Here is a 27415-nt window from a genome sequence, read left to right as displayed (position 1 = left end):
GATCCACAGGTGACGCTATCTCAATCACACTCCACGCTGCCCTTTCTCAAAGACAGTTGTGAAGAGGGCACGACATAACCTTTTCCCCTTCAGGAGATTGAAAAGATTTGGCATGGGTCCCCAGATCCTCAAAAGGTTCTACAGCTGCACCGTCGAGAGCATCCTGACTAGTTGCATCACCGCCTGGTATGGCAATTGCTCGGCATCTGATCATAAGGTGCTACAGAGGGTAGTGTGAATGGCCCAGTACATTACTGGGGCCAAGCTTCCTGCCATCCAGGACATATATAATGGTGGTGTCAGAGGAAAGCCCATAAAATAGTCAGAGACTCCAGTCACCCAAGACTGTTTTCTCTGCTACCGCATGGCAAGCGGTACCGGAGCGCCAAGTCCAGGACCAAAAGGCTCCTGAACAGCATCTACCCCAAATCATAAGACTGCTGAACAATTCATAAAATAGTCAAAGGACAATTTACATTGACCCCCCCACCCCCTCCCTGTAGTACACTACTGCTACTCGCTGTTTGTTTGTTACCTATGCAGAGTCACTTCACTCCCACCTACATGTACAGAATATCTCAACTAGCCTGTACCCCACACAGTGACTCAGTACCGGTGCCCCCTGTATATAGCCTTGTTATGTTATTCTTGTCGTGTTACTTTTTATTATGACTTTTTATTTTAGTCTACTTGGTAAATATCTTCTTCTTTTTGAACTGCACTGTTGGTTAAGGGCCTTAGGGCTGGGGGCCAGTGTTCGGAAGTTCGGATAAATGACGTGCCCAAAGTAAACTGCCTGTTACTCAGGCCCAGAAGCTAGGATATGCATATTGGTAGCATTGGATAGAAAACACTCTGAAGTTTCTAAAACTGTTAACATAATGTTTGTGAGTATAACAGAACTGATATTGCAGGCGAAAACCCAAGGAAAGTCCATCCTGCTTCCACTAGATGTCAACAGTCCTTAGAAAGGGTTTCAGGCTTGTTTTTTGAAAAATGAGCTAGAATTTGTAGTTTTTCAAGGTGGCTCTCATTTGGACTGTAGTCTTGTGGCGTGTGTGGATGTGGGTACGAACTTCATTATTTATCTCTGGTATTGAACACACTATTCTCCGTCTTAAATTTGATAGTTTGTTTAGATATTAGGGTACCTGAAGATTGGTTTATTGGTAACTTCTGGGATTCCTTTCTTTGCATGTTGAACTAGTGGAACGGGTGGATTACTGAATCAAACGCGCCAACTAAACTGACTTTTTTGTATAGCTGGGACGCTTGGGATTGCAAACAGAGAAAGATCTTCAAAGGTAAGTGATTTATTTTATCTCTATTTCTGATTTTTATGATGCCTCTGCTGGTTTGCAAAATGTTTTTTTTATGCTTTTGTGTGTGGGGCGCTGTCCGCAGATAATCGCATGGTATGCTTTCGCCGTAAAGCCTTTTTGAAATCTGACAAAGCGTCTGGATTAACAAGAAGGTACATTTTTAAATGATGTAGGACACTTGTATGTTCATGAATGTTTATTATTAGGATTTTGTCATTTGAATTTGGCTCGCTCCAGCTTCACCAGATGTTGTCGATTTTGATAGCGCACGGATCCCGTTTCCGGTAAGAGGTTTTAAGGGCTTGTAAGTTAGCATTTCAAATTAAATGTATTTATATAGCCCTTCTCACATCAGTTGATATATCAAAGTGCTGTACAGAAACCGAGCCTAAAACCCCAAACTGCAAGCAATGCAGGTGTAGAAGCACGGTGGCTAGGAAAAACTCCATGGAAAGGCCAAAACCTAGGAAGAAACCTACAGAGGAACCAGGCTATGAGGGGTGGCCAGTCCTCTCTGGCTGTGCCGGGTGGAGATTATAACAGAACATGGCCAAGATGTTCAAATGTTCATAAATGACCAGCATGGTCAAATAATAGTAATCACATTTTTCACGGTAAAGTCTACACTTGTTGTATTCGGCGCATGTGACAAATAAAGTTTGATTTGATTTCATTTATTATTAAACCAATTAGGCACATTTGGGCAGTCTTGAAAAAATGTTGAATAGAAATACAATGGTTCATTGGATCAGTCTAAATCTTTGCACATACAGTACACTGCGGTCAACTAGTGGCCAAAATCTAAATTGTGCCTGGACTGGAATAATATATTATGGCCTTTCTCTTGCATTTCAAAGATGATGGTACAATTTGTTTTTTAAACGCATGTTTGTTTCTTTGTATTACCTTTTCCAGATGTAATGTGTTATATTCCCCTACATTCATTTCAAATTTCCACAAACTTCAAAGTGTTTCCTTTCAAATTGTATCACGAATATGCATATCCTTGCTTCAGGTCCTGAGCTACAGTCAGTTAGATTTTAGGCGAAACTGTAAAAAAGGAGTGGGTCCTGAAGAGTTTTAACTGTTGTACCCCATCAGAAGCTAAAATATCAGCTTGTTTAACTCTAATGTTTGTAAACAAAGTCAATGTAAACAAACACTGTACAGCCTCAAAACAGGTTTAAAACCATACCTTTGATATAATGGATCATCAATCCTTGCATCCATATCTCTGTCTATACATTTTAGAGTGGTTCCATCTCTCCAGCCCCACCCCTCAGCATTTTACTGAAACGGTGGCACTTTTTTTATTGTGGCACTTTTTTTATTGTTCCAACACTCTACGCTAACAATATCCACTACTCATCACCTACTACTGCTACTACTACTATTACTGCTACTAATACTACTACTACTACTCCCACTGCCACTACTACTAGTACTATTACTAACTTTAAAGATACAAATAGAATGTACCAGAAAGCTTTGGAATCTTTGGCACCCTTGAAAGTCCTTTGGAAAACATCGATATAGAATGTTAAAATTCTCACATCAAGATATAAGAACGTGTAAATACATTTGAAGAATGAGTTATACTTACTTACTGTACAACAACAAAACCAAAAGCAACTACTTCTTTCACTACATCTATTGCTACTAGGATTTTAAATCAAACCTATGGTGCCCAAAGGTTGTCAAGGTATAACTACAGTAAAGCCTATAAACATGGACAGAAATCCAATTATTTTGTAATTTGCCAACATATCGCTAAGGTTAAATGTAGCGAACAGCTAGTTTCAATCACAAGTGTTACCCTCCATCACTGTGATCCATGCCACTACCATTGCAGTTACTGTGGGGAGGTTAACAACATCCAGATCAACTTTTAGCCAAATGTTTCAATGAAAACAAAAAATCATAGTGACTGTACAGACAGACAGACAGACAGACAGACAGACAGACAGACAGACAGACAGACAGACAGACAGACAGACAGACAGACAGACAGACAGACAAACAGACAGTAACAGATAAAGGGACAGACAGACAGTAACAGACAGTGTGATAGAGACAGTGACAGTAACAGACAGACAGACAGCAACAGACAGTGTGATAGAGAGACAGTGACAGTGACAGTGACAGTAACAGACAGACAGACAGACAGACAGACAGACAGACAGACAGACAGACAGACAGACAGACAGACAGACAGACAGACAGACATTAACAAACAGTAACAGACAGAGGGACAGACAGACAGGCAGTAACAGACAGTAACATAGAGGGACAGTAAAAGACAGGCAGTAACATACAGTTACAGACAGAGGGACAGACAGTAACAGACAGTAACATACAGTGACAGACAGAGGTACAGACAGACAGTAACAGACAGTAACATATAGAAACAGACAGAGGGACAGACAGACAGTAACAGACAGTAACATACAGTAACAGACAGAGGGACAGGCAGACAGTAACAGACAGTAACATATAGTAACAGACAGAGGGACAGGCAGACAGTAACAGACAGTAACATATAGAAACAGACAGAGGGACAGACAGACAGTAACAGACAGTAACATACAGTAACAGACAGAGGGACAGGCAGACAGTAACAGACAGTAACATATAGTAACAGACAGAGGGACAGGCAGACAGTAACAGACAGTAACATATAGAAACAGACAGAGGGACAGACAGACAGTAACAGACAGTAACATACAGTAACAGACAGAGGGACAGGCAGACAGTAACAGACAGTAACATATAGAAACAGACAGAGGGGCAGACAGACAGTAACAGACAGTAACATATAGAAACAGACAGAGGGACAGACAGACAGTAACAGACAGTAACATACAGTAACAGACAGAGGGACAGGCAGACAGTAACATACAGTAACAGACAGAGGGACAGGCAGACAGTAACAGACAGTAACATATAGTAACAGACAGAGGGACAGACAGACAGTAACAGACAGTAACATACAGTAACAGACAGAGGGACAGGCAGACAGTAACATACAGTAACAGACAGTTACAGACAGAGGGACAGTAAAAGACAGTAGCAGACAGAGGGACAGACACTTTAAAGGACAGTGTAACTTGAAAGCTATACAAAGAGAAAGACCCCTTTAACATGGTAAATGAACACGACAGTAGATATACAATACAGACCGTACAGAACGGCACACCATCTACAGTACATAGTCTCATAGTCACCTTCGCCAGCGTTGTAGGCCAGTACGGAGCGGGTCCTCAGCTGCTTTCCCTCGATGGTTTTGCTGGAACAGGTTTGGGAGCAGGAGGACCAGGAGGTCCAGTCGCTGAGGACACAATCCTTCGGGCAAGGCACATCACAGGCGATGGGCTCAGGGGCAGGGGCTCCCCCACACAGCTCCTTGTCCACCATGTCACCTGGGTGAAACAATAGAAAAACAATAATTGATGGAACTGTTATATACTTTTTCAATACAGAAAAGAATCTCAAACAAAAACAGAATCTGTCATTGTACTACACTTTATATCACTTATCAGACTCTTATCCAGAGCAATTTACAGGAGCAATTAGGGTTGCTCAAGGCACATTGGCAGATTTCTTCACCTGGTCGGCTCGGGATTCAAACCACGAGGCTAACTGCCACCCTCCATTATGATGTCTACAATATGATAAACCACACTACAATTTTCTGGTCCATTGGTGGGGTTGTTTATATAATGTTTCCTTAGTGTCATTGAATGCTAATCAATTTCAACCCATACAATTAATTAACACAGACGTTCAACTTGATCTGTTGTCTTCCTTCTGACATCACAGCTGGGTCAAATGTTTGGTAACTGTTTAATAACGTGTTGGGTTAAGGTTATCGAGGATAATCTGTACAACATATTAATAATGACGTCGCTATTCTCAACGCAACTCGATCTGAATACGGAATTAGCTTTGGACATAGTAAGTACAAACTCACATGGGACTTAAACATTTTTCACTTACATATTTATGATTCATGACCACTTCAGTGGGTTATACTATTAAGGCACATATTCGGTATGTGCTTTTAACAGGTTAACATTTTACTGTAGTGGGCTAAATCAGGGTCACACAAACACATCTAATTTGAAACAAAAGTATATTCCTCACACAGATGGTTATGAGCGTAAAGCCACCTGTACCGTGTCAGATATAGAGTCGAAATGTATAAGATTTTGAGTTTGCATCCCAATATTACACTTCATATACATCGCTGAAGACTGAACTATAACAAAACCGTTTGACATAGATACACCGGATTTTCTGTTATGTTTATTAATTATGAAATGATGAAAAATATTAGGAAAGGGCTACCATGTTGGAAGGAACTGAATTCAAGACACTTCGAAAACCAAAACGAGCAACACAATGGCTCGGCAGAGTAAATGTGGATCTTCCGACGGTTGGTTTTTGCAATTTCAGGCTGAGGATGAGTTGAGCTTCAAACCCTCCGATCGGCCCGCCTTTACATTAAGATGTCACTTTGAGGAGCATTCGGGGAACCAATTGTGACTGAACCCGAGACGGTGTGGAAATGCGAAGTGACAAGGAAACTCAGCGGCTCTCACGGTGGCGAAAACATGAACGAACAGAACACCCTTTATTAGAAAAACTCCAGGCTTAGTGAACTGAGAAAAACAGTTCCTTTTAAATGAGTCAGAACTGTTAATAACAGTGTCGATCAGATACGCTCAGTATCGACAGTGGAGTTTCAATGACATTTGTATAGACTTTTGTCTGCGGTGTGGCTGTTTGTTGTTGGTGTGGCAGTTTCATAAAATTCCACCTCAGTACGGCAGACAGACATTGAGCCCAAAGTCTCTGGGCAAAAAGTAGCACAAAATCATAACACAACAAATATCAGTGGAGACAGGGGGAATCAGTCAACGCCAGTCAAGATAATTAGAACAACACAAAGAGGTTGTGCCTCTCACAAAGCTACTAGGAAGACATCACCTGACCTGGCAATAACCCTGAATTCCACTAGTGGATGGACATGTACAGTATGTGTCCTGGGTGAGGTGAGATGACAATGTAACGTTGGATGTTTCAGTTTTTCCGAATTTGGAGGATGATAAAGAGGTCATTGTCAAAGGAGTACCGTAGGAGTGTGATTTGGACTCAATCCATTACAGTGCCTGTATCTTTCTCGGTGTGTCTCTTCGATATCTCTCCACATCTCGTTCATAACGCTCAAACTAGGAATGGCGACTATACCTGGGATCGATAACATAGCATCTTTGTCGATCACACACACATTCTGAAATCGTCTGAAAAACCCAGACAGCATCTCTCTGCACCGACTGCCATTGTCTTCAGTCAAACAGTTTTCAGTAATAAAGTGGAGCAGTAAAACCACGAAGCTGCAAAGTTAAGGGAGTCCCCGAGACTCAGGGCCAGAGAGAATTGATTTGATTCAGTGCGAGCAGGGTTTAATTGCTCTGGCTGCTGAAAAGTGAAAAGGGGGAGGGCAATATGTGGCTTTGCTGAGCTAGGGAAGTGTTAAAGGAGAGGGGGAGGGGGATGTGAGGTGGGGGAGGGCGTCTGGAGAGAACTCCATGATAAATGGCAGGGCGGCTAACCACCATTCTCTTTCTAGTCGTACCCAGCTCTTCACTCAGTTACAGTAAAGCCATATGTTAGAGGGTTGATAGAGAGGTCACCTTGAGTAACATATGATTTTTTTTATCCAGAGGGTGAGACCCTGATTTAAGTCATCAGCATGTTTCAGTTCGGCTGGTGCCTAGCTGAATTCGGTTAGACAAACTAAATGAGTGTGCTCGCAAAGTGTCAATAGTACTGTTTGTCCATTTTGAGATGCCGTAGCCAGTATATATTTCCTCTAAATAATCAGAACTAGTCTAAGATATCATTGTCATTAATTTTGACGTTTTTGCCAAGGAGATCTTAGCCACTCAATTTTACATCTAACTAAGATGTTTGGTGCAGTGTTTCTCAATCAAAAAATGTGCTTGAAAATTAGTCGCCTTTATTGAAGACTCTCTTCTGTTGACCAATCACCGACGAAGGGGGCGTAGACTTCGGCTCCGAACTTGCCTCCAGAAAAAATGGAATGTGCCCGAACAGCCAAAAAAAACCTCACTGAAGTCAAAAATAAACAAAAATGTAATAAAATGTCGTCAGGGTGCAATCGGAAAGTATTCAGACTCTTTGGCTTTTTCCACATTTTTGTTACGTTTCAGCCTTATTCTAAAATGTATTCCATATTTTTTTTTACTCATCAATCTACACACAATAACCCATAATGATAAAGCGAAAACAGGTTTTTAGAATTATTTGCAAAAGTACATTCATTTTTAAAATTAAATATCACATCGACATAAGAATTTACATTTTGAAGCACCTTTGGCGGCGATTACAGCCTCAAGTCTTTTTGAGTCTGATACTACAAGCTTGGCACACCTGTATTTGGGGAGTTTCTCCCATTCTTCTCTGCAGATCTGCAGAAGCTCTATCCGGTTGGATGGGGAGCATTGCTGCACAGCTATTTTCAGGTCCCTCCAGATATGTTAGATCGGGTTCAAGTCTGGGCTCTGGCTGGACATTCAGAGACTTGTCCCGAAGCCACTCCTGCATTGTCTTTGCTGTGTGCTTAGGGTCATTGTCCTGTTTGGAAGTGAACTGTCTCCCCAGTCTGAAGTCCTGAGCACTCTGGAGCAGGTTTTCATCAAGGATCTCTCTACTGGGACTGCAGGGTAGCCTAGTGGTTAGAGCATTGGACTAGTACCGGAAGGTTGCAAGTTCAAACCCCTGAGCTGACAAGGTACAAATTCTACCCTTGAACAGGCAGTTAACCCACTGTTCCTAGGCTGTCATTGAAAATAACAATTTCTTCTTAAGTTAAATAAACTTTCCTTCGTTCATCTTTCCCTTGATTCTGACTAGTGTCCCAGTCACTACCACTGAAAAATCCCACCACCATGCTTCACCGTAGGGATGGTGCCAGATTTCTTCCAGACATGGCATTCAGGCCAAAGAGTTATCATTATGGGTTATTGAATCATGCAGAGAATCTTGTTCCTCATGGTTTGCGTGTCTTTAAGAGCTTTTTGGCGAACTCCAAGTGGGGTGTCATGTGCCTTTTACTGAGGAGTAGCTTCCATTTGGCCACTCTACCATAAAGGCCTGATTGCTGGGGTGCTACAGAGATGGTTGTCCTTCTGGAAGTTTCTCCCATCTCCACAGAGGAACTCTAGAACTCTCGATTGCTCAGTTTGGCTGGGTGGCCAGCTCTAGGAAAAGTCTTGGTGGTTCCAAACTTCTTCCATTTAAGAATGATGGAGGCAAATGTGTTCTTGGGGATCTTCAACGCTGCAGACATCTTTTGGTACCCTTCCCCAGATCCAGATCTGTGCCTCGACACAATCCTGTCTCGGAGCTTTACGGACAATTCCTTCGACCTCATGGCTTGGTTTTTGCTCTGACATGCACTGTCAACTGTGGGACCTTTATATAGACAGGTGTGTGCCTTTCCAAATCATTTCAATCAATTGAATTTTCCACAGGTGGACTCCAATCAAGTTGTAGAAACATCTCAAGGTTAATCAATGGAAACAGGACGCATTTGAGCTCGAATTCGAGTCCCATAGCAAAGGGTCTGAATACTTATGTAAATAAGTTATTTCTGTTTTTTATTTTTAAGAAATTTGCTAACTTCGATTTGTCATTATGGGGTATTGTTGTAGATTGATGAGGACAATTTTTTATTCGATCAATTTGAGAACAAGGTTGTAACGTAACAAAATGTGGAAAAAGTCAAGGGGTCTGAATACTTTCCGAACGCACTGTATGCACAAACTTTTCCGAACTGTTTCGGCTGGGAAGCATGTGGACACCTTTATTCATCACTAGATGTAAATAGTTCATCTGGAAGTGGTGGGCTACTCTTGGGGGGGCTAACAATGTGAGCTAACAATGTGGCGAATTCTGAGCATAATATTAAGTCAGAATACCATAGTAGGTTTATTGTATTATGCTAGCTGAGCAGGAAATACTGGTTGAAATAACTTCTTAATGACAACATTTCAACCATTTTCTGGTTGCAACGACGTCATTTCAGTAGTAGCCTAGTGGTTAGAGCGTTGGACTAGTAACCGGAAGGTTGCAAGTTCAAATCCCCGAGCTGACAAGGTACAAATCTGTCATTCTGCCCCTGAACAGGCAGTTAACCCACTGTTCCTAGGCCGTCATTGAAAATAAGAATTTGTTCTAAACTGACTTGCCTAGTTAAATAAAGGTAAAATAAAAAATATACATGAATTAGTCAAGCAAACGTCCACGAAAAATAAAGGACTCTATAATGTGCATTAACCAAATCAATAAACCTATAGCCTGCAATCACAGTGCTTTATCTACAATCACACAGCAACGATCACGAAGACTGAGTTTAACGGAATTAATGAAGGAAAAAAACAATTGAAATAATCTTTAGCCGATAATTAGTTATCTCCGATTTTCCTCACCGGTGCTGTTGACACACTGAACCTGAGGTATCTGTGTCCCGGGGCCACACGGCAGCTCCCCGTCGGGGATACACTCATCCAATCTGACGAGGCGCCAGGCCCAGCAGCTGGGTTCGTCACATGGGACAGCCTCCACCAGGTGAGGACAGTTCCCTGGTCCACCCGTTGGCTCATTGCTGATCTCCCGTTTCCTCAGTTTAAAACCTGCCGAAGGGAAAAAGACACATCATTCAAATTAATATGAAAAATGTATAATGAAAAATACATAAAACCACGTGGAAAAAATATATAAAAACTATAAAAAATGCATAATATGCCTCATTGTCTTCCATGGGAATTGATCTCTTCAACAGCTCTCTCGAAATGGAATAATAGGATATGTTACTATGATAAGACTGGGATTAGTGTACAAGTGCAAGCAAGTAATTGCCTAGTTAATTGTTGGCACTTTTAACACATAATGTGATCTAATTGACCATAAATTGATACAATGAGAGGATTTAATTGCGAAGCGCCAGCGTGTTGAACCACCCACAGATGTTAGATACTAAATTTATGCCAGAATATGTTTGTTTAAGAGGACTTCACAATGGCTACAATAACACCAACTACTATATATTCACTGATAATTACTGTATAACCTTCTGAAACAGTGCCATGTTTATAAATGGTTTATAGGTGTTCAGTAGATGTTCAAAAACTGTCAACAGCATTTCAACTAACTATCCCCTAAGTCTAACCCTAAGCCCTAACCTTAACCATTATCCTAACCCTAAACTTAACTCTTACGTAACCTCTATTCTAAACCTAACCCTAACCCGAACCTTAACCATTATCCTAACCCTAAACTTAAACTCTAAAACTCCCTAAGCCCTACGTAAACCTAAACTTATTCTAAACCTAACCCTAACCCGAACCTTAACCATTATCCTAACCCTAAACTTAACTCATACGTAACCTCTATTCTAAACCTAACCCTAACCCGAACCTTAACCATTATCCTAACCCTAAACTTAACTCATACGTAACCTCTATTCTAAACCTAACCCTAACCCGAACCTTAACCATTATCCTAACCCTAAACTTAACTCATACGTAACCTCTATTCTAACCCTAACCCTAACCCGAACCTTAACCATTATCCTAACCCTAAACTTAACTCATACGTAACCTCTATTCTAACCCTAACCCGAACCCGAACCTTAGCAAGCATTTAATTGTTTGTTGCTAGTGTGACCATCTGTAGATGGTTTATATGGGGCAATCCAAATAAAGTGTGATGGACATACGATAGTCCCAGTCGAAGCCTTTATCCACACACCTTTCTTCCCTTCTTGGACGGCACAGTTCTCATAGGTGCAGGGTCCCCAGGCCCCCCATGGGGACACTTCACACTCGATGGGACAGGGGATGTGACACAGCTGGGACGTGTTGGGGATGGGACCCCCACACAGCTTGCTGTCCACAGGACGGGATGCTAGAGGCATGGAAATAAGGGACAGGCATACAAATATACTTACAGTATAGTCTGTTTAAAAATGAAAGAACTTGATGTATGTCGTCCCTCCATTTGAGTGATAAAGTTACAGGAGGCACACATATCATACCCCCCAAAAATATGCTAATGGTGAGAGGTTAGCATGTCTTGGGGGTATGATATTTGTGCCTTCTGTAACTTTGTCACTCAAATGGGGGGACGACATACATCAAGTTCTTTGAGTTGACAAGGTAAAAATACATCGTTTTGCCCCTGAACAAGGCAGTTAACCCACTATTCCCAGGCCGTCATTGTAAAATAAGAATTTCTTCTTAACTAACTTGCCTAGTTAAATAAAGGTGAAATAATATATATATATTTTTTTAAACAAGGTCTGTGAAGTGCTGTCATTTCCTTTTGTTTATCGCCCCACTGTTAGCATACTGTTAGCATTTCAGGGTGATAAATGAACTCTGATTAACCTTTCAGCGCAATCTAACACTTGAAACAACATGAAGCACGGCCCACCGCTCTCACTGAAGACACATGAAGGCTGTACCGAAGGTGTGAGAGAGCTGCAGTGTCTCCTCTCATACATATTCTATGAAGAATAATCCATTGCCATGATTCCCCTGTTGCATCGCTTCAGATTTAGAAGCTGTGTACACGATGCGTATATTCCCGCAGAGGAACTTCACTTCACGCAAAGGAACAAAAGAGAGATTGTTTTTCTCGGCAGGAGGATAAGTGAAGCCGACTGCGAGACACCATTTTCTGGATGTTTCTTAAATGCACTTGAATAAATGGGTTTGTTTGAAAGTTGGAGTGGAAAGTTGGCGAGTGGTTTTGTGTGTCTGTCACATCAAAGCTGTTTTGGAACATAGCACAGTGCTGCTTGTTCTGGTTGATGCAACGAAGGCTCTTGATCTCCTAACAGATTGTCCAAGGCAAAATCCACTACCATTGGCTATATTGTCAAATGTACACCCCTCTGCCACAGCATATGAACACACACACTCACAGATGCAATGTGCAGAGGCACGTGGGCACCCACGTGGACGCGAACAGACGTGCACGCACACACATGCACATGCACAAATGCACGTACGCACACACACCTGCACACACCTGTATATGTGCACATACACGTTCAAACACTCAATCTACGATCCAAACATTGCATCAGCGGATGCAACACTTTCAATCAATTACACTTGTACACAAACACACTTTCTCACTAAGCAGTGAAGATCAAGATGTCCTCACGCTTCTCTCTCCCTACGTTTGACAGCTCCAACAATACATTCAGCGCTTCGAGTCTTATCAAGTCAAAGAGAGCTGAAAAATAATTCTGCCGAGCGAACAGTGAAAAGCAAGCACAGCTTTGAAATTGATATGCAAAAGGAATGATTCCCTTACAAATAGTCCAATACTGCATTTGGTAAGCCTGATAATCCTTGTATTATTAGTGTGCAGAGCAGACTTAAATCTAAGTACATCAATCCACTCTGAATAGAAATTGTCGACCAACAGATTAGTGGTGTTTGTGATAAAGAAAAACCCAGCATCTTCATTACACGACTTATACAATGTGCTTGTATTTCCTGCATTGTATTAAAACTACAATAACAAATGTCCCCTCGCGCAACTAATGTGAGTGTTGCTTGTTGTGTGCCAGAGTAGAAAAACAGGGGGGAAAAAAACATCTCACAGATGCTTTGCATATTCCATTTGGAAAAACAACCGTGTGTTATTTCACCATTCCAACAAAGGCTTTAAAACTTGTCCCGATGTGCCAGGCAAATACTTTAATGTCCAATTTTCCGTACCACTTCTTGAAACCGTTTATTCTCAAACTTAGTTGAAAACACATGTTGGTGTTTCAGAAAACTACACCACTTGCGGAGAGGCCAACCTATCAAAACACTGTCATAGTATCATCCATCAAAACAGAAATGCATGCTAACAATACATACTTCAACTGAGAAACATTATTAGGAAAAAAAAATAGAAGAGAAATAGCAAGGAGGAGAAGAATGCAGAGAGAAGAAGTACGGATTGGTCGAAAGCACCTACAAGGCAGAGAGAAGAGGTACGGATTGGTCTAAAGCACCTACAAGGCAGAGAGGGGAGGTTTGGATTGGTCTAAAGCACCTACAAGGCAGAGAGGGGAGGTTCGGATTGGTCTAATGCACCTACAAGGCAGAGAGGGGAGGTTCGGATTGGTCTAAAGCACCTACCTGTAACTTCAAAGCTGATGGATAGAAGAGGGGGAACACTAGGCTTCTGCTGGTTTGAGGTCTGACCCTCTGCAGGCACAGGGAGATACAACTATTAGCAACACCATCACTGGAAAGGGAGAGGGTTTTGGATGTTAAGGCATACGTTAAGTGCTGTTACAGGAGTCTAGCGGTTTTCCAATATGAGAATGAGACTTGTAGAAAGAATAAGGATGGGAAGCGCTGCAGGGATACACTTGTCGATCTTTAAAAATGTATATTGAAGGTGCTCTAATAAGATCAATCCAGTTACCCCTAGAACCTGATCAGCAGTCAGTTTTGGATTTTCCCCTCTAGAATGGTTAAGGTTTGGATTTAGGTAGGTTAAGGTGATCCTGGACCCGTTGTTAAAGATGTGTTCTTCTAGGAGCGTGGTGATTTAGTTTATGCATGCAGTGTTGGTTGCTGCAGACTTCACTGAGGCACTGTCTGCCTGTGTCTGCCTCTATCTATGTACCAGCTGGGGAGATTACCCCCCTGATGGGGAGGAAGAGGAATCCTGCGCCAGGAAGATAAGAACACTCTCCCTTCTAACTCCCACGCACACGCATGCACACGCACACAAACACACGTGGGAACACAAACATGCACATACATTTCAACAAAAATCATTAGTACATTCTCCTTTAATGTCAGTCAATCTTTAACTGCGTACCAAAGCAACGTGTGTTTCAACATGCGGGAGGAAATTATGTGGTTTCAGTATCTATGGTTAGATAGAGAGAGAGAGAGACTATTGTCAATGCAAAGAAGCCCAAATTGCGGTAGTGACGTAAAGACATACGACAGTTAGTGACACCGAGTACAGGCAAGCATTTACTCAGAAAATATTCACACCCCTTGACTTTTTCCAGATTTTGTTGTGTGACAGCCTGAATTTAATATTGATTCATTTGAGATGTTGTGTCACTGATCCACACACAATACCCCATAATGTCAAAGTGGAATTACGTTTTTTAGAAATAAAAATATATTAATATATTAATTCAAAATTAAAAGCTGAAATGTCTTGAGGTAATAAGTCTCCAGCCCTTTTGTTATGGCAAGCCTAAATAAGTTCAGGAGTAAAAGTTTGCTTAACAAAGTCACATAATAAAACGCATGGACTGCAATAGTAGTGCTTAACATGATTTTTGAATGACTGTCTCATTTCTGTTCTCCATACATACAAATAGCTGTAAGGTCCCTCAGTTGAGCAGTGAATTTCAACCACAAAGACAAGGGAGGTTTTTCAATATTTCACAAAGAAGGGCACCTATTGGTAGATGGGTAAAAAAAAAGTAGACATTGAGTGTGATCATGGTGCAGTTATTAATTACACTTTGGATGATAAATCAATACACCCAGTCTCTACAAAGATACAGGCACCCTTCCAAACTCAGTTGCCGGCGAGGAAGGAAACCACTTAGGGATTTCACCATGAGGCCAATGGGGATTTTAAAACAGTTAAAGAGTTTAATAGCTGTGATAGGAAATAACTGACGAGGGATCAACAACATTGTAGTTACTCCAAACTACTAACATAAATGAGAGTGAAAAGAAGGACGCCTGTACAAAATAAAATAATTCCAATAAACATGCATCCGGTTTCCAATAAGGCACTAAAGTAATAACTTATTGTCCTGAATACAAAGTGTTATGTTTGGGTCAAATCCAACACAACAAATCACCGAGTACCACTCTTCATATTTTCAAGTATGGTGATGGGTGCATCATGTTATGGGTATACTTGGCATTGGCAAAGACTAGGGAGTTTTTGGGGGGCTAAAAATAAACAAAAACTCCTACAGGAAAACTTAGTTCAGTCTGCTGGGAGACAAAGTCATCTATCAGCTGGACAACTACTTAAAACACAAGGCCAAATATACACTAGAGTTGCTTACCAAGACAACATTGGCTATCTACCCAGCTAGATTTCAAGACGATCAGTGGTCATTGGGTTAAAAGATAGTCAATCAACGAAACAGCGGGCAAATCATTGGTGCACAATGATGTCATGACTTGTTATCTTCAAATCGGTTTCTTTCAGTCAATACGTCCCGCGAAATGGTCCATCAGGTTTGATTGTGTTACAAACAAACCAGTTGATTGCAGTGAAACCAAACATGACTGGAAAAGTCACGTTCTGTGTGGGTTATTTACCTGGAATGCGTCGTCGAAAATGGAATGAGACGGAATTCACGACACAAGCGGTTCACAAAATGTTTCGTGTTAGGTTATAAAAACGGATTTTATCAAACAAAAAATCATTCATTGTGTAACAATGAGCATTGGAATTGCAAACAGACGAAGATCGTCAAAGGTAACAATTTATTTTAATGCAGTTTGTGAACATGTTACGCCTGTGCTGGTTAAAATTGTTGTTTTTTATGGGGCTCTACGCTCGGATAATCGCATCGTATTCTTTCGCAGTAAATCCTTTTTTAAATCTGACAACGCAGTTGGATTAGCAAGATTCTAGGCTTTCGATACATGTGAGACACTTGTATTTTCATGAATGTTTAATATGACTATTTATGTAGCGATCACCGTATGTTGTGGAATTTCAGCCCGCTAGCGGGTTCCGTGCGCAGAGGGGTTAAGGACACGTAAGCGTGGCTCATTTGGACAATATCCCTCGTTTATGGATGGAGCTGGAGGAGCCAGGTCGGATCTGAATGTATATGGAAACCTGGTCGATGTCTTCAATGTCCGGTAAATCAACGTCTTCCCTGTCAGGTTGTTTCCTAAAGAAAACTCTGAAATGGCATGTTGTTTCCTAAAGAAAAGTCTGAAATGGCATGTTGTTTCCTAAAGAAAACTCTGAAATGGCATATTGTTTTTATGAAGATTTTGGAAGATCTGTCGCCAATTGGATGGAAACCAAGCTAGTGCGCTAATCCCGGGTGGCTTTGATTATGCCTGCACATCATGGTTCACCAGCAGCCCTAATTATCTTAAGAATGCTCTACCCGCCAAACAAGCTGGTAAGAATTGGACTTAAACTCCCCCCTCATACTCATCTGGAGGTCGAGCATTTTTTTTGTCTCTATCTCTGTAATTTGTCTGTATCTCTGTAATGCGTCTCTATCTTTGTAATGTGTCTGTATCTGTGTAATGTAAGTATATGTATTCATGTAGAAAATAGTAGAAAGTTGGGACCACAATGGAAATAAGTCCCAGACTTATTTTAAAAAATCATTGTGTATATATGTATATAGTTTTTTTACTGGCAAATAAAATCAATCAATCAATCCAAACTGAAAGAGCCATCTGTTACAAAACACTAAAAAGTTGAATGTCATTCAGAGATTGTCAAGCCTTCTATACTGGGTAGGACTACAAGGTAGGGAGGGAAGTATTTTATGTTTGTCAAGATTGACATAGTCTATTTATTGTGTTGTTGAAAACACAAACCATGATATCGAAGTGCCCTAAGTCGGTATGCTTCGTTTCTTGATCGTGTGGTGCATTGGCACAGAAACCTGTTGGTGGTAAACTCTTTGCATATATTTTATATAATTATAAATATGGCTCGTCTGGGGTAGTCTGCAAACCCCTGACCTTTTGGCCCCGTGACTGTGCTGAAGTCGATATCAACGTTTATAAACACAGGGTCGTAAACATGATTTAGAGTTAATTCTATGAGGGGGAAGGGTGTTCCATTTATGTTAATGTACAAGGGGAGGGTTATGTGAAAATATTTTTTCGGTATATATTTTTATGACTCCTTGATTTGGACCAGCCCCTCCCCCCAATACATTTTGATCAGTCCCTTATATATATAGGAAAGACTTTGTTATGGAAAAGTGCTATATATAGAAACGCCTCATTACCATCTTCGTCTTTAAGGTTGTTGAGGTAGGTCAGTAGTTCGGCGTTGGCCTGGACACAGTACACCTCTCGGTTCTGGAGCCCTCCCCCACACAGGCCGGTCTGGTTGCTACGCCGGCGGTCCTGTTGGCTTAGCAACGAGTCCACCCTACAGTCGCTCCACTCTGTAGTCCTCCAGGTGTAACTGTGACGGTGACAGAGATGGGTGTGTGGGGGTTATGCTGTCAAAACACATTTAAAATCTGACTGATGTTTCTTTAGCTAATCAAATCCCTGACATGTCTGTGCTATAAAAACACATTTGTGGCTTGTGTGTTGATCTGTTCTACCTGCATCTGAGGCTGCAGCTGCCAAACTTGAATTACACTAATCCTTATCGTTCCACTAGAACTTCAACAGCTATCAGCTCCATGTTTGGCTAATTGCTTCCAATCCGTGTAACCCATGAGTAATATGAAAAGATACATTTTAGTCATGAAAAGAGTCCATTTTAAAGGCTATGTCACGACTGATAGTTTTATAGATGGTGTGGTTTTGAAGTATTTCACAGAATCGGAACAGGAGAGCTCAAGTGTTATGTGAATGGTTGTGTAAAGACGGGATATGATCTGTGTGTGTGTTTACGTGGCAGGTTACAGGAGAGACAATATTGTCATAGACTCCACTTGACTGGAGTCGGTGTCTTGCAAAAGCTCAAACACTTGCACCAATCTTTCTCCATATGCTCTCTCCTCCACCACAGACACAGGCCCACGCAAACAAACTCCTACGGGCCACCCAGGAGAGCGAATTAGCTAGGTGAAGTAGCTAATGGGAAATCAACAGGAGGAATGTATCACCTCTGTCAGTGAGAATCCAGTAGACTTTGGGATGTTAGTGCACTAAGTGGTTCCAATTTGTTGAAAACTTCCTGGAGGCCTATCAGGTTCCTGAACTATGTACGGTAATATCTTTCGACAGACTGGTACTACTGTGTAATACATTACATTCGGACACGACATTTCGTCATTTAAAATTCCTCTAATAAAACATTGACTTAACCCACATTCAAGCTACCATAAATGTTCCGTATCTTTCTTACCATATATTCAGTGTAAAACTATAACTTCCACACATCCTGGTGACAATAAGTGACACTCACGTGGCGCAGGGCAGTACTCCATCCCCCTGAGGGTCACATGGCTCCGTCTCCTCCAGCGGTGGGCAGTCCTCCCCCTCCCCCACGGAGAACTGGTGCACGCGTCTGGTCCTGGAGCGTTGGCCCCGGGGGGACTTGGGGTCTGGGTCTAGACAGGCCTTAGAGCAGGGGACCCAGTCTTCCCACTCGCTCAGCTTACAGTCCTTAGCAAGGATGCAGGACTGGACCGTCAGCGGGAGGTCCCTGGGCAGACACCGACTGGAACACAGAGGTGAGGCGAGAGCAGAGGAGTGGCAAGGTCAGTAATCTGAGATCAGTCTGCGAGCTGCATGTAATTTGCGACAGTGGATGTGAAAGCTGGTCCTGAGGGAGCCCTGTGTGTGTTGGTGGTCCTAGAACAAGTGGTCAGTGGGTTTCAAAGACAGTTGAGGTACATTTTGAGATAGAATTTGGCGTATGTTGATTGAATTTGTGGAATGTTGGTTTTCGTCCTGTCTATTTCAGTGTGTCATTCATCAAAGGAAGCATTGTTTTACGACATATAGACGGCTGTGTTGGGTGACGCCACCACCTGTCGGAAGACAATGGGAAGCCAGGGGTCATTCATCAATGAGCTGGATGGAAGTACATGATAATAATATACTATCATATACTATAATGTACTAATACTTGTACTATAGTAGAAAGTACATTATACTAAGCATGTTGTAATAAGCTGTATTCAAGAGTCCTTAGGGAACTGACTGGCATTGAACCATAGTACTCAACCCTTCATTCAGAATCATCACAACTTAATAAACAATAAACAATGCAGAAAAAAAAGATGGAAAGGCTTTGTACAACAGCCCCCACATTTAGGTAGTGAAATGGTTGCTGGTTCAAATCCGGCTCAAAGGACCATGAGAAGAGGGGTTTTGTACATGTAATACAATACAATACTTAAAGTTACTTATACTAGGTTCATATCTACATCAATTCTGAAGGGTAGTGCCTCAAAAGCATCAGAGTAGTAACCACAACTGATCAATCACCAAAAGCAATCACTCTGTTAATCATTCAACTTGCAATTAGAGCTAATGAATAAACGCTGCCTCTTTAAGCTCCTTCAAATGATTAGCAATTAATGCCGACCATTTTCTGTTCCTTGCTCTGTTGCGTGCATTGCCTTTCCCTGAGGCGCTGCGGCTGACGAGCTTTTACTGCTAATTACAGCTCGGCTTCATTTAGAAACCTCTCATTTAGGCGACGCCGATGCCACACTTCACCTCTAGCTTCTCACACATCTGCTAGAAACGAGTGAAACCGGTTTGAAAAACGCTTGAAAAAGAGCCTGACTTGTGTTTTTAACCCCTCTGTCTCCACAGATGAAGATTCCTTTTTGAATTCGTTGATGACGTCACACCTGCAGGTGTGACGTCACGACGAAGCTCCGTTGTGCTGCCAGCAAGGCACGATGGTGTTTCTTTCTCAGTGAACAACATTCAGGAATTAAAACCCAGGTTCTGTGACACAGCGAGGATAATGGCTCGCTTCCTGACTCAGATGAAACTTCACACGTGCTTAAAAAGCCTTAAAGCGTCCATTGACCCTTTTCACGGCATCTCGATCTCTTTAAGTATTTTTTATTACATTCTGCATTGTTGTAGGGAGTTAAAAGTCTTTAAAGTAGTCATACTTTTAAAAAAATCTCTGTCAGTCAGACAGATCGGGGACAAACAATTTCACTTGAAATAAGAGAGTAATAATATTTCAAAAACACTCAAACCTCTCACTTTAAAACCAATAACGGTTATATGACAAAACAACAAGAAATGCCATGAAATTCCGCAAAACAGAGTTTGGTTTCTGAAGAATATCCACATTGAACACAAACATGCTCATTTTACACGAGGCTTTGGCTAAGAAACATGTTGTACAATTGAAGCCTACAAAACCGGCTGTACTATGTGGGTCAGGGAATGTGAAACCCTGGGCGGAAACTTTTAACAATCTTTTTTAGCGCCTTGATGTGAGTGGAATGGTTGGAAGGCCCGTGTGGCCAGTTGAAGAGAAACATAAGCATAAGCTAAAAGATGTAAAGTGATACTTTCTAGAAGTGCTTCTGGTGGTAAATGGAAACTTCAGAGGCCAACATGTAAACTGGAACTCTACAGTAAATAGCCTACACATGCATTCTGTTTTCATATGATTACATGTAAAGCCAGCCACTATTCTACAACCAGGCTAAAACAAAGTCTAATGATTCCAGATTAAGCTGTGGCCCAATGATGACACGTGGTACATCAAACAACATGGGAAATGAAGTCAGCAAGATGTTCGGAGGACCACTGCCTAGATGTGGTCCTTCTGTGGCTCAGTTGGTAGAGCATGGCGCTTGTAACGCCAGGGTAGTGGGTTCAATCCCCGGGACCACCCATACGTAGAATGTATGCACACATGACTGTAAGTCGCTTTGGATAAAAGCGTCAGCTAAATGGCATATATTATTATTATTATTATTATATTATTCACTGGGTATCGCTTCAGAGAGAACATTCCCAGAACATTAGCTAAGATTCTCATTAAGTTCTATTTAGGGTTTCATCTAACATTATAACATCCCAAAAACATGCATTTTTGATAAGAACATTTTTATTCTATTCAAAAAATGTTTTAAAGGAAATATCCTTGGAATGTTCTCTTAACATTCACGAAAATGTTGTGCATAACATCTGTAACAACCATCACAGAACGTTCCCCCAAAATGTTCTCATTAGGTTTCCAAATAATGTAATAACACAATGTGCCAGTAAAGTTTTTATAACAAACCGCTGCAACAAAATATGAGGGCAACGTTCTGGGAATGGTATTGCAACATCAGGCAAGTGTTTTATACAAATATTGTATAATCATCATCGCAACTGGACAGTGTTTGTGCTATGAGAACATTGCCGCAACCTAACAAATGTTCTGGGAACTTTCACAGAAACAATGTTGGTTTGCTGGGAAGTTTGTTCCACTTTTCTGGAGTGGCAAAAACAACAATAAATATTTCAGAACCAGAAATAAACAAGTCAAAGATTAATATTTACATTCCCAATGGCGTAAGATTTGTTTTCACGGTTCTTTTGAAATATTTGATCCCAGCCACTGCTGAGAAATTGGCCCCAACGGCGCATTAATGAATATATTTAGTACATAAATGATCAAATCTGAAGCATGGGACACATACATAATGTGGATGTAAGGCTATATAACGGAGACTGTAGTTCTCCTTGCTAGAGATGAAAGACCTCATGGATTCTAAGATGAGAGGTACTGTACTGTGCTGACATTTGAAGTTATTGTCACTCAGCATAAAACAAAGACATCATTCAACACAAAAGAAAGAGCTTCAAGGCAAGAAAGGGCACACATGCTGTCTTGTCTACTGTATATCATATATAAGATATAGTATGTGAAGAACCTGAGTCATTGATAGCCTGAACCATACTCCTAATGTGACAGATTTTCATTAAAAGTATTTGGTCAACAGCATTTAAAAATAAATGACTCTACTTTTTTAAAGTTGAACTGAAATTACTCTTAATAATCAAGCTTTTTGATTTGAAATGCTTTTATCTTTCCTCACCTGCACACGTAACAATACCAATACAATGAGGTGCTTGGTGCAACTCACCCTGCTCTTTTACAGTCGAAGATCACAGAAGACTTTTCAAAGTGCTTTACAAAGTGCTGGCTAAGATTCAATCCCTGTCACGGAATGAGCACCAGTGAATATAGAGTTGTCATCTCCACCGTTGAAAGTAGACATCAGAAAGTGGGAGTGCTCCATTGCTTTGACAGCAAAGCAGAGACAAATAACCATTCCCTTACCTGTCATCCACTGTACATCAGTACAGTACATCACCTCAAAACAATAATACTGTGCTTACAGTTCTGAAGAAGATAAAAACAACCCCTTGCAAAGGCCTGTTTAGACATGTGGCAGGTTTGTGCCTATTTTAATATTGCGTGTTATTTAAGGACAAGCCAAGAGATAACTTATTATGATGAATTACAGTTCTGAAAGGACAAAAACACATGGTTTCCTTTGACCAATGACATATCATGGTTTGCCCATTTAGACTAAAAGTACAATTTTAAAGGACAACCAGCACACAGGCACAAACTAAGGACCCTGAAATACTGATGCTGAGCCACTTACCTGAGTCCCACCGTGCTCCCGTTCCTGTGTGCACAGGACACCGTGCGACTCTGGTATCCCAGCTGGATGTCCCAGAAGGGGCTCTCCTGCCTGTTGAGCCGGTTCCTGGTCCGTTTCTTCTGGATCAGCTCCCTAGTATCAGGGTCTTTGACCCCAGGCCTTTCCCTGGCCTCCCCTTTACCCTTCCTACGCTTGGCCTGCCGCACCGGCCGGGAAATGGGGAGAGAACAGGGCATCCAGGGCCCCACCCTGAGGCTGTACACCCCCTCAGGCCCCTTACAAGGCCCTGGCTTACAGGTCTGGAACTCAGTCAGGTTGGGGCAGGCGGAACCCCCGAAGAGCGGAGGCACCAGGACACTGCGCACCCGGTTCTTTAGGCCGGTTCCACATGTTTTTGAGCAGGACGTCCAGGGGGTGAACTCAGACACTACACAGTCATGAGGGCAGGGGATGAGGCAGGCCTGCTCTAGCCGAGGCTTGGGCTCAAAGTACTCACAGATGTTGTCGTCTCCGGGAGACTCGTCTGACTTTAGTATGCAGCCCACCTCCCGAGTCTGAATGCCCTCCTCACCCCCATTGCATACGTATGGCCGCAAGCCCCCAAAGGTTCTCGTTGACACGGACACACACTGGTTCCAGGAACCCAGTTTCCAGTCGTAAAGGTCCTTGTGCCAGTCGCACACACGGAAGCAGTTCTGCTGGTTGGAAGGCCGCTGGGACTGGTCACAGTTGGTGTGAAGGGTTGTCCAGCCATCCACGTGGGCACACCACACAGCCCGACTCTGGCTGCCACCTGGACCACAGTCACTGCCCATACATCTGCCCCATGGCCCTTGGGAACACAACACAGACAGGGTTAAAATAACCATATATGTTTTTACATCAAATGGCAAAGTGGATACAGTGTACACCATACAGTATATCAATTGATGGGAAATGGATTATTTTAGGGGCGGTAGTTTATGAATCATTTGGAAAAAGCAAACCATACAAATATCATCTACAGGCGCAAGTGGACGGATCGATGGAGACCAGTAATGTCTACCAGTAATGTCATAGAGAACCCCGACCACGCCTTCATACCCGCTGACAGAGGCATATAGCACATTGACAATTCATGCACTAAAAGATTAGTACATCAGCTATTCTACTATAGCTCTCCTTTCAGCTCCACATTATTACTCTGAATTAAGTCTCCGTTGCAGCCGTAACACAAGAGCTTTCTCTGACTTTTACCCCGACGCCAAACCTCATCACAGTAAAAAAGCTGCGGCTTAATAGTGGTGTTGTTCATTGAGTCATTCAGCTCAACCTAATCCGTGACAATGTTGTGCTCTGACTCTGTTATCCGCAGGCTAGTGACAGCACAGGACAACCGAGAAAGAAGAGGAGACTATAATGTACAGCTTCACCTCAGACCAACCCCTTCCATCTACAGCGTACACATCACAGACAAACTGAAATGGTCCACTCACACAGACAGTGTGGTGAAGAAGGAGAAACGGCACCTCTTCAACCTCAGGAGGCCGAAGAAATTTGGCTTGTCACCCAAAACCCTGACAAACTTTTACAGAAGCTCAATCGAGAGCATCCTGTCGGGCTGTATCACAGCCTGGTACGGAAACTGCACCGCCCTCAACCGCAAGACTCTCCAGAGGGTGGCAAACTACCTGCCCTCCGTGACACCTACAGCACCCGATGTCACAGTAAGGCCAAAAACATCATCAAGGGCGTCAACAACCCAAGCCACTGCCTGTTTACACTGCTACCATCCAGAAGGCGAGGTCAGTACAGGTGCACCAAAGCTGGGACCGAGAGACAGCTATTATCTCAAGGCCATCAGACTGCTAAACAGCCATCACTAACTCAGAGAGGCTGCTGCCTACATTGAGACCCAATCACTGGCCACTTTAATAAATGGATCACTAGTCACTTTATACAATGCACTCTAAATAAGGCCACTTTATACAATGTTTACATATCTTACATTACTCATATCACATGTATATACTGTATTTTATACCATCTATTGCACTTTGTCTATGCTGCTCGGCCATCGTTCATCCATGTACTTACATGTACATATTCTCATTCACCTCTTTAGATTTGTGTGTCTTAGGTAGTTGTTGGGGAATTGTTCGATTACTTGTTAGATATTACTGCACCGTCAGAACTAGAAGCACAAGCATTTTGCTACACTCACATTAACATCTGCTAACCATGTGTATGTGTCAAATAAAATGTCATTTGATTTGATTTGAATTGATTGTGTTAGATGATGGCCTCGAGCTGAGTGGTATCCGGGTGAGGGTGCCTTGTGTTTACCTACGTTGCACCCCTAAACCGATCCCCCCCCCCCCCCTGTGGAGGACGAAGAACCCTCGTTTGCCTGAAACAGGCTGAAACATTTCCTGCAATTATCAGACCCAAATGCCTCAGATGACAGCCTATTAGTGGACTCATCTCATCGCTCAGCTGCTGATCTCGCAGGCAGGAACTGGCTTCAATCTGCGTATCAGCATGTCGACAGAAGCCTCAAGGCACATCACACATGGTTGTTCTTTTCCCCCCTATATCAACACAAGATCAATGCCCTGCTGTCAGACTGCACATGTATCATATATAGTTGTGATTCAGGGGATGTCTGTGCATCCGTTAGCTACCGATCAGATTGGGGTTCATTTAATAGCCTTATGAAATGGGGTGTCTGGAGTATTCGGCACTAAAGAGGCAGGGGCTAAACTATCTGGAGCATTCCCAAGGCTTATCCCTATGTTCTGTTTGCCTGAGTAAATGAAACCCTAGCAAAATGATTTGCCGTGGTATATCAGACCGTATACCACAGTTATGACTAAGCATCTATTTTTACTGCTCTAATTGCGTTAGTAACCAGTTTATAATAGCAATAAGGCACCTCTGGGGCTTTGTGGTATATGGCCAATGTACCATAGCTAAGGGCTGTATCCAGGCACTCCGCTTTGCGTCGTGTTAAAGAACAGCCCTTAGCCGTGATACATTGGCCATATATACCACACCCTCTCGGGCCTTATTGCTTGAATATATAACTCAGGGGAGAGTTTTCTTTCTTTTGTGATCCTAGTTAACATTTTTACATAATTTCCAAGGGCCTTAACATATTTCCCATAGGCTCAAGTGTACATACTCCCAACTCTAAGCAGCAGATTAGGCTGGAGTAAGAAATGTTATATCCCCACTGTTGGAGAGCCAGTCGGATCTCTCTGTCCCCATGTGTTCATTAATGAACAGACATGTTTTGGCTCCCACAGGGTCATCCTCACTAAGGATGGAGTCACACAGAGCTGTTCACTTGGTTGTGTTTGCTTGTTATTGATCCTTCTAAGACAGGAACTACTTACTGCCAAGGTCAGGGATTATTTTGAGCTGTCCTTGCTGTCTGACAGCTACTAGTGGTGGTCCTATTGCCAAGAGATTCCTGTCGTTACATCTGGTTTAGGCGTCTCATAGAGCACTCAAAACGTCTGTCATTCTACAGAATGTCAGGACCAGGTTGGACAGGTGTTATTATGAGCATATTAGGTTTGCTTTAGGAAAACCACTTAAAATAAAGTGCTATCACATCTCAGATGGCCAAAGCTATAAAAAAGAACTGTAAAATGAAAGCGAGCCGAGGACCTTGTATCCCCAAACTACCATACCCAACTCCGAGGAAAGTTCAGTTGCAGCACAGAGTGAAATGGAATACAAAAGCCCTCTTAAATACAATTGCACATAACCCTTGGCGGAGATGAACGTCAACATAGTGAACATGCCAAGTTGAGCCCCTGTTAAACCCAGTAGAGCAATTAGTTAGCTAAAAGGCCTACAAACAATCTAGCCAAAAAGCTTGAAAACAATCGGACGAGCATTCCACAAGGCCAAACTATGTATCCCTTCAGAGAGACCATGGAAAGACAAAAGGATGAAGAGACAATCTCCACATATTCCTAAGGGGTAGTACAGAAGTCTGCATTTGAAGAGAATGCATCATAAGTCCTTAAGTTACTAAAGTATGGTCAGACACTTAATTTCACTTCCAAATGAACATTGAGCTTCTTTTTTCTTGATAAACAACACCAAATTGTAAATCATGGGTTATAATGAAAAAGAGAAAAATATGTCTGAGGAGAAGGAGGCTTCCACTTAATGTCTGCTGAAAAACTTTGAGCTGCATAACATTCATGGATAATTACCAACCCTCTGTTCAGTGTGATCTGTGCTCTTGGCCATATTTCGCTAAGCTACAATCCATTGACTAAAGCTCTTCCTCTCACAATTGACCTGAATGTCATTAGCTGGAATATCACAATGACTCGTCCATGGTTTGAAGGGCTTTGATGATTTTTGATTCATCAAGCACAACACACAGCACCGCACGTAACTCTGAGGCAGACTTTCGATTTAACCCATACAATGTTCAACAGTTTCTTCCATTTAATTGTGCGGACTCCGTGTCATTATTATTATTATTATTGATGCCATGCCATCTTCATGAACAAGTGTCATGGTCACCATCTGCTAGTCATCTCATTGGATTCAGCTAATTAAATAATTCATTTCAGTGATCAATAACAAACCGAAGGTGGAATACTGCACTGCAGTAGGAGACAGACTCATTTGTCACTCCTGCAGTGACAAGATATTTTTGGCATTCTGCACAAACCGC

At 42.1% G+C, this 27415-nt stretch overlaps 1 protein-coding gene across 1 annotated transcript in view; it reads right to left on the bottom strand.

The window, feature by feature from the left end:
• The window catches only part of LOC118367596 (thrombospondin type-1 domain-containing protein 7A-like), a 97021-nt gene that overhangs the window by 38502 nt on the left and 31104 nt on the right, over positions 1-27415 (bottom strand). The window contains exons 2-7 of the mRNA XM_052494227.1: positions 22732-23563; positions 18549-18803; positions 17410-17591; positions 11160-11315; positions 9839-10042; positions 4547-4741 (exon numbers count right to left, since the gene is read on the bottom strand). Coding sequence (XP_052350187.1) covers positions 4547-4741; positions 9839-10042; positions 11160-11315; positions 17410-17591; positions 18549-18803; positions 22732-23563 — 1824 coding nt within the window. The remainder of the gene's footprint in view (positions 1-4546; positions 4742-9838; positions 10043-11159; positions 11316-17409; positions 17592-18548; positions 18804-22731; positions 23564-27415) is intronic.

This window comes from Oncorhynchus keta, chromosome 34, assembly GCF_023373465.1.
Source record: "Oncorhynchus keta strain PuntledgeMale-10-30-2019 chromosome 34, Oket_V2, whole genome shotgun sequence".
NCBI lineage: Eukaryota > Metazoa > Chordata > Actinopteri > Salmoniformes > Salmonidae > Oncorhynchus > Oncorhynchus keta.
The sequence above is the reverse complement of the archived record's forward strand: the minus strand, read 5'-3'. Positions and strand labels throughout refer to the sequence as shown.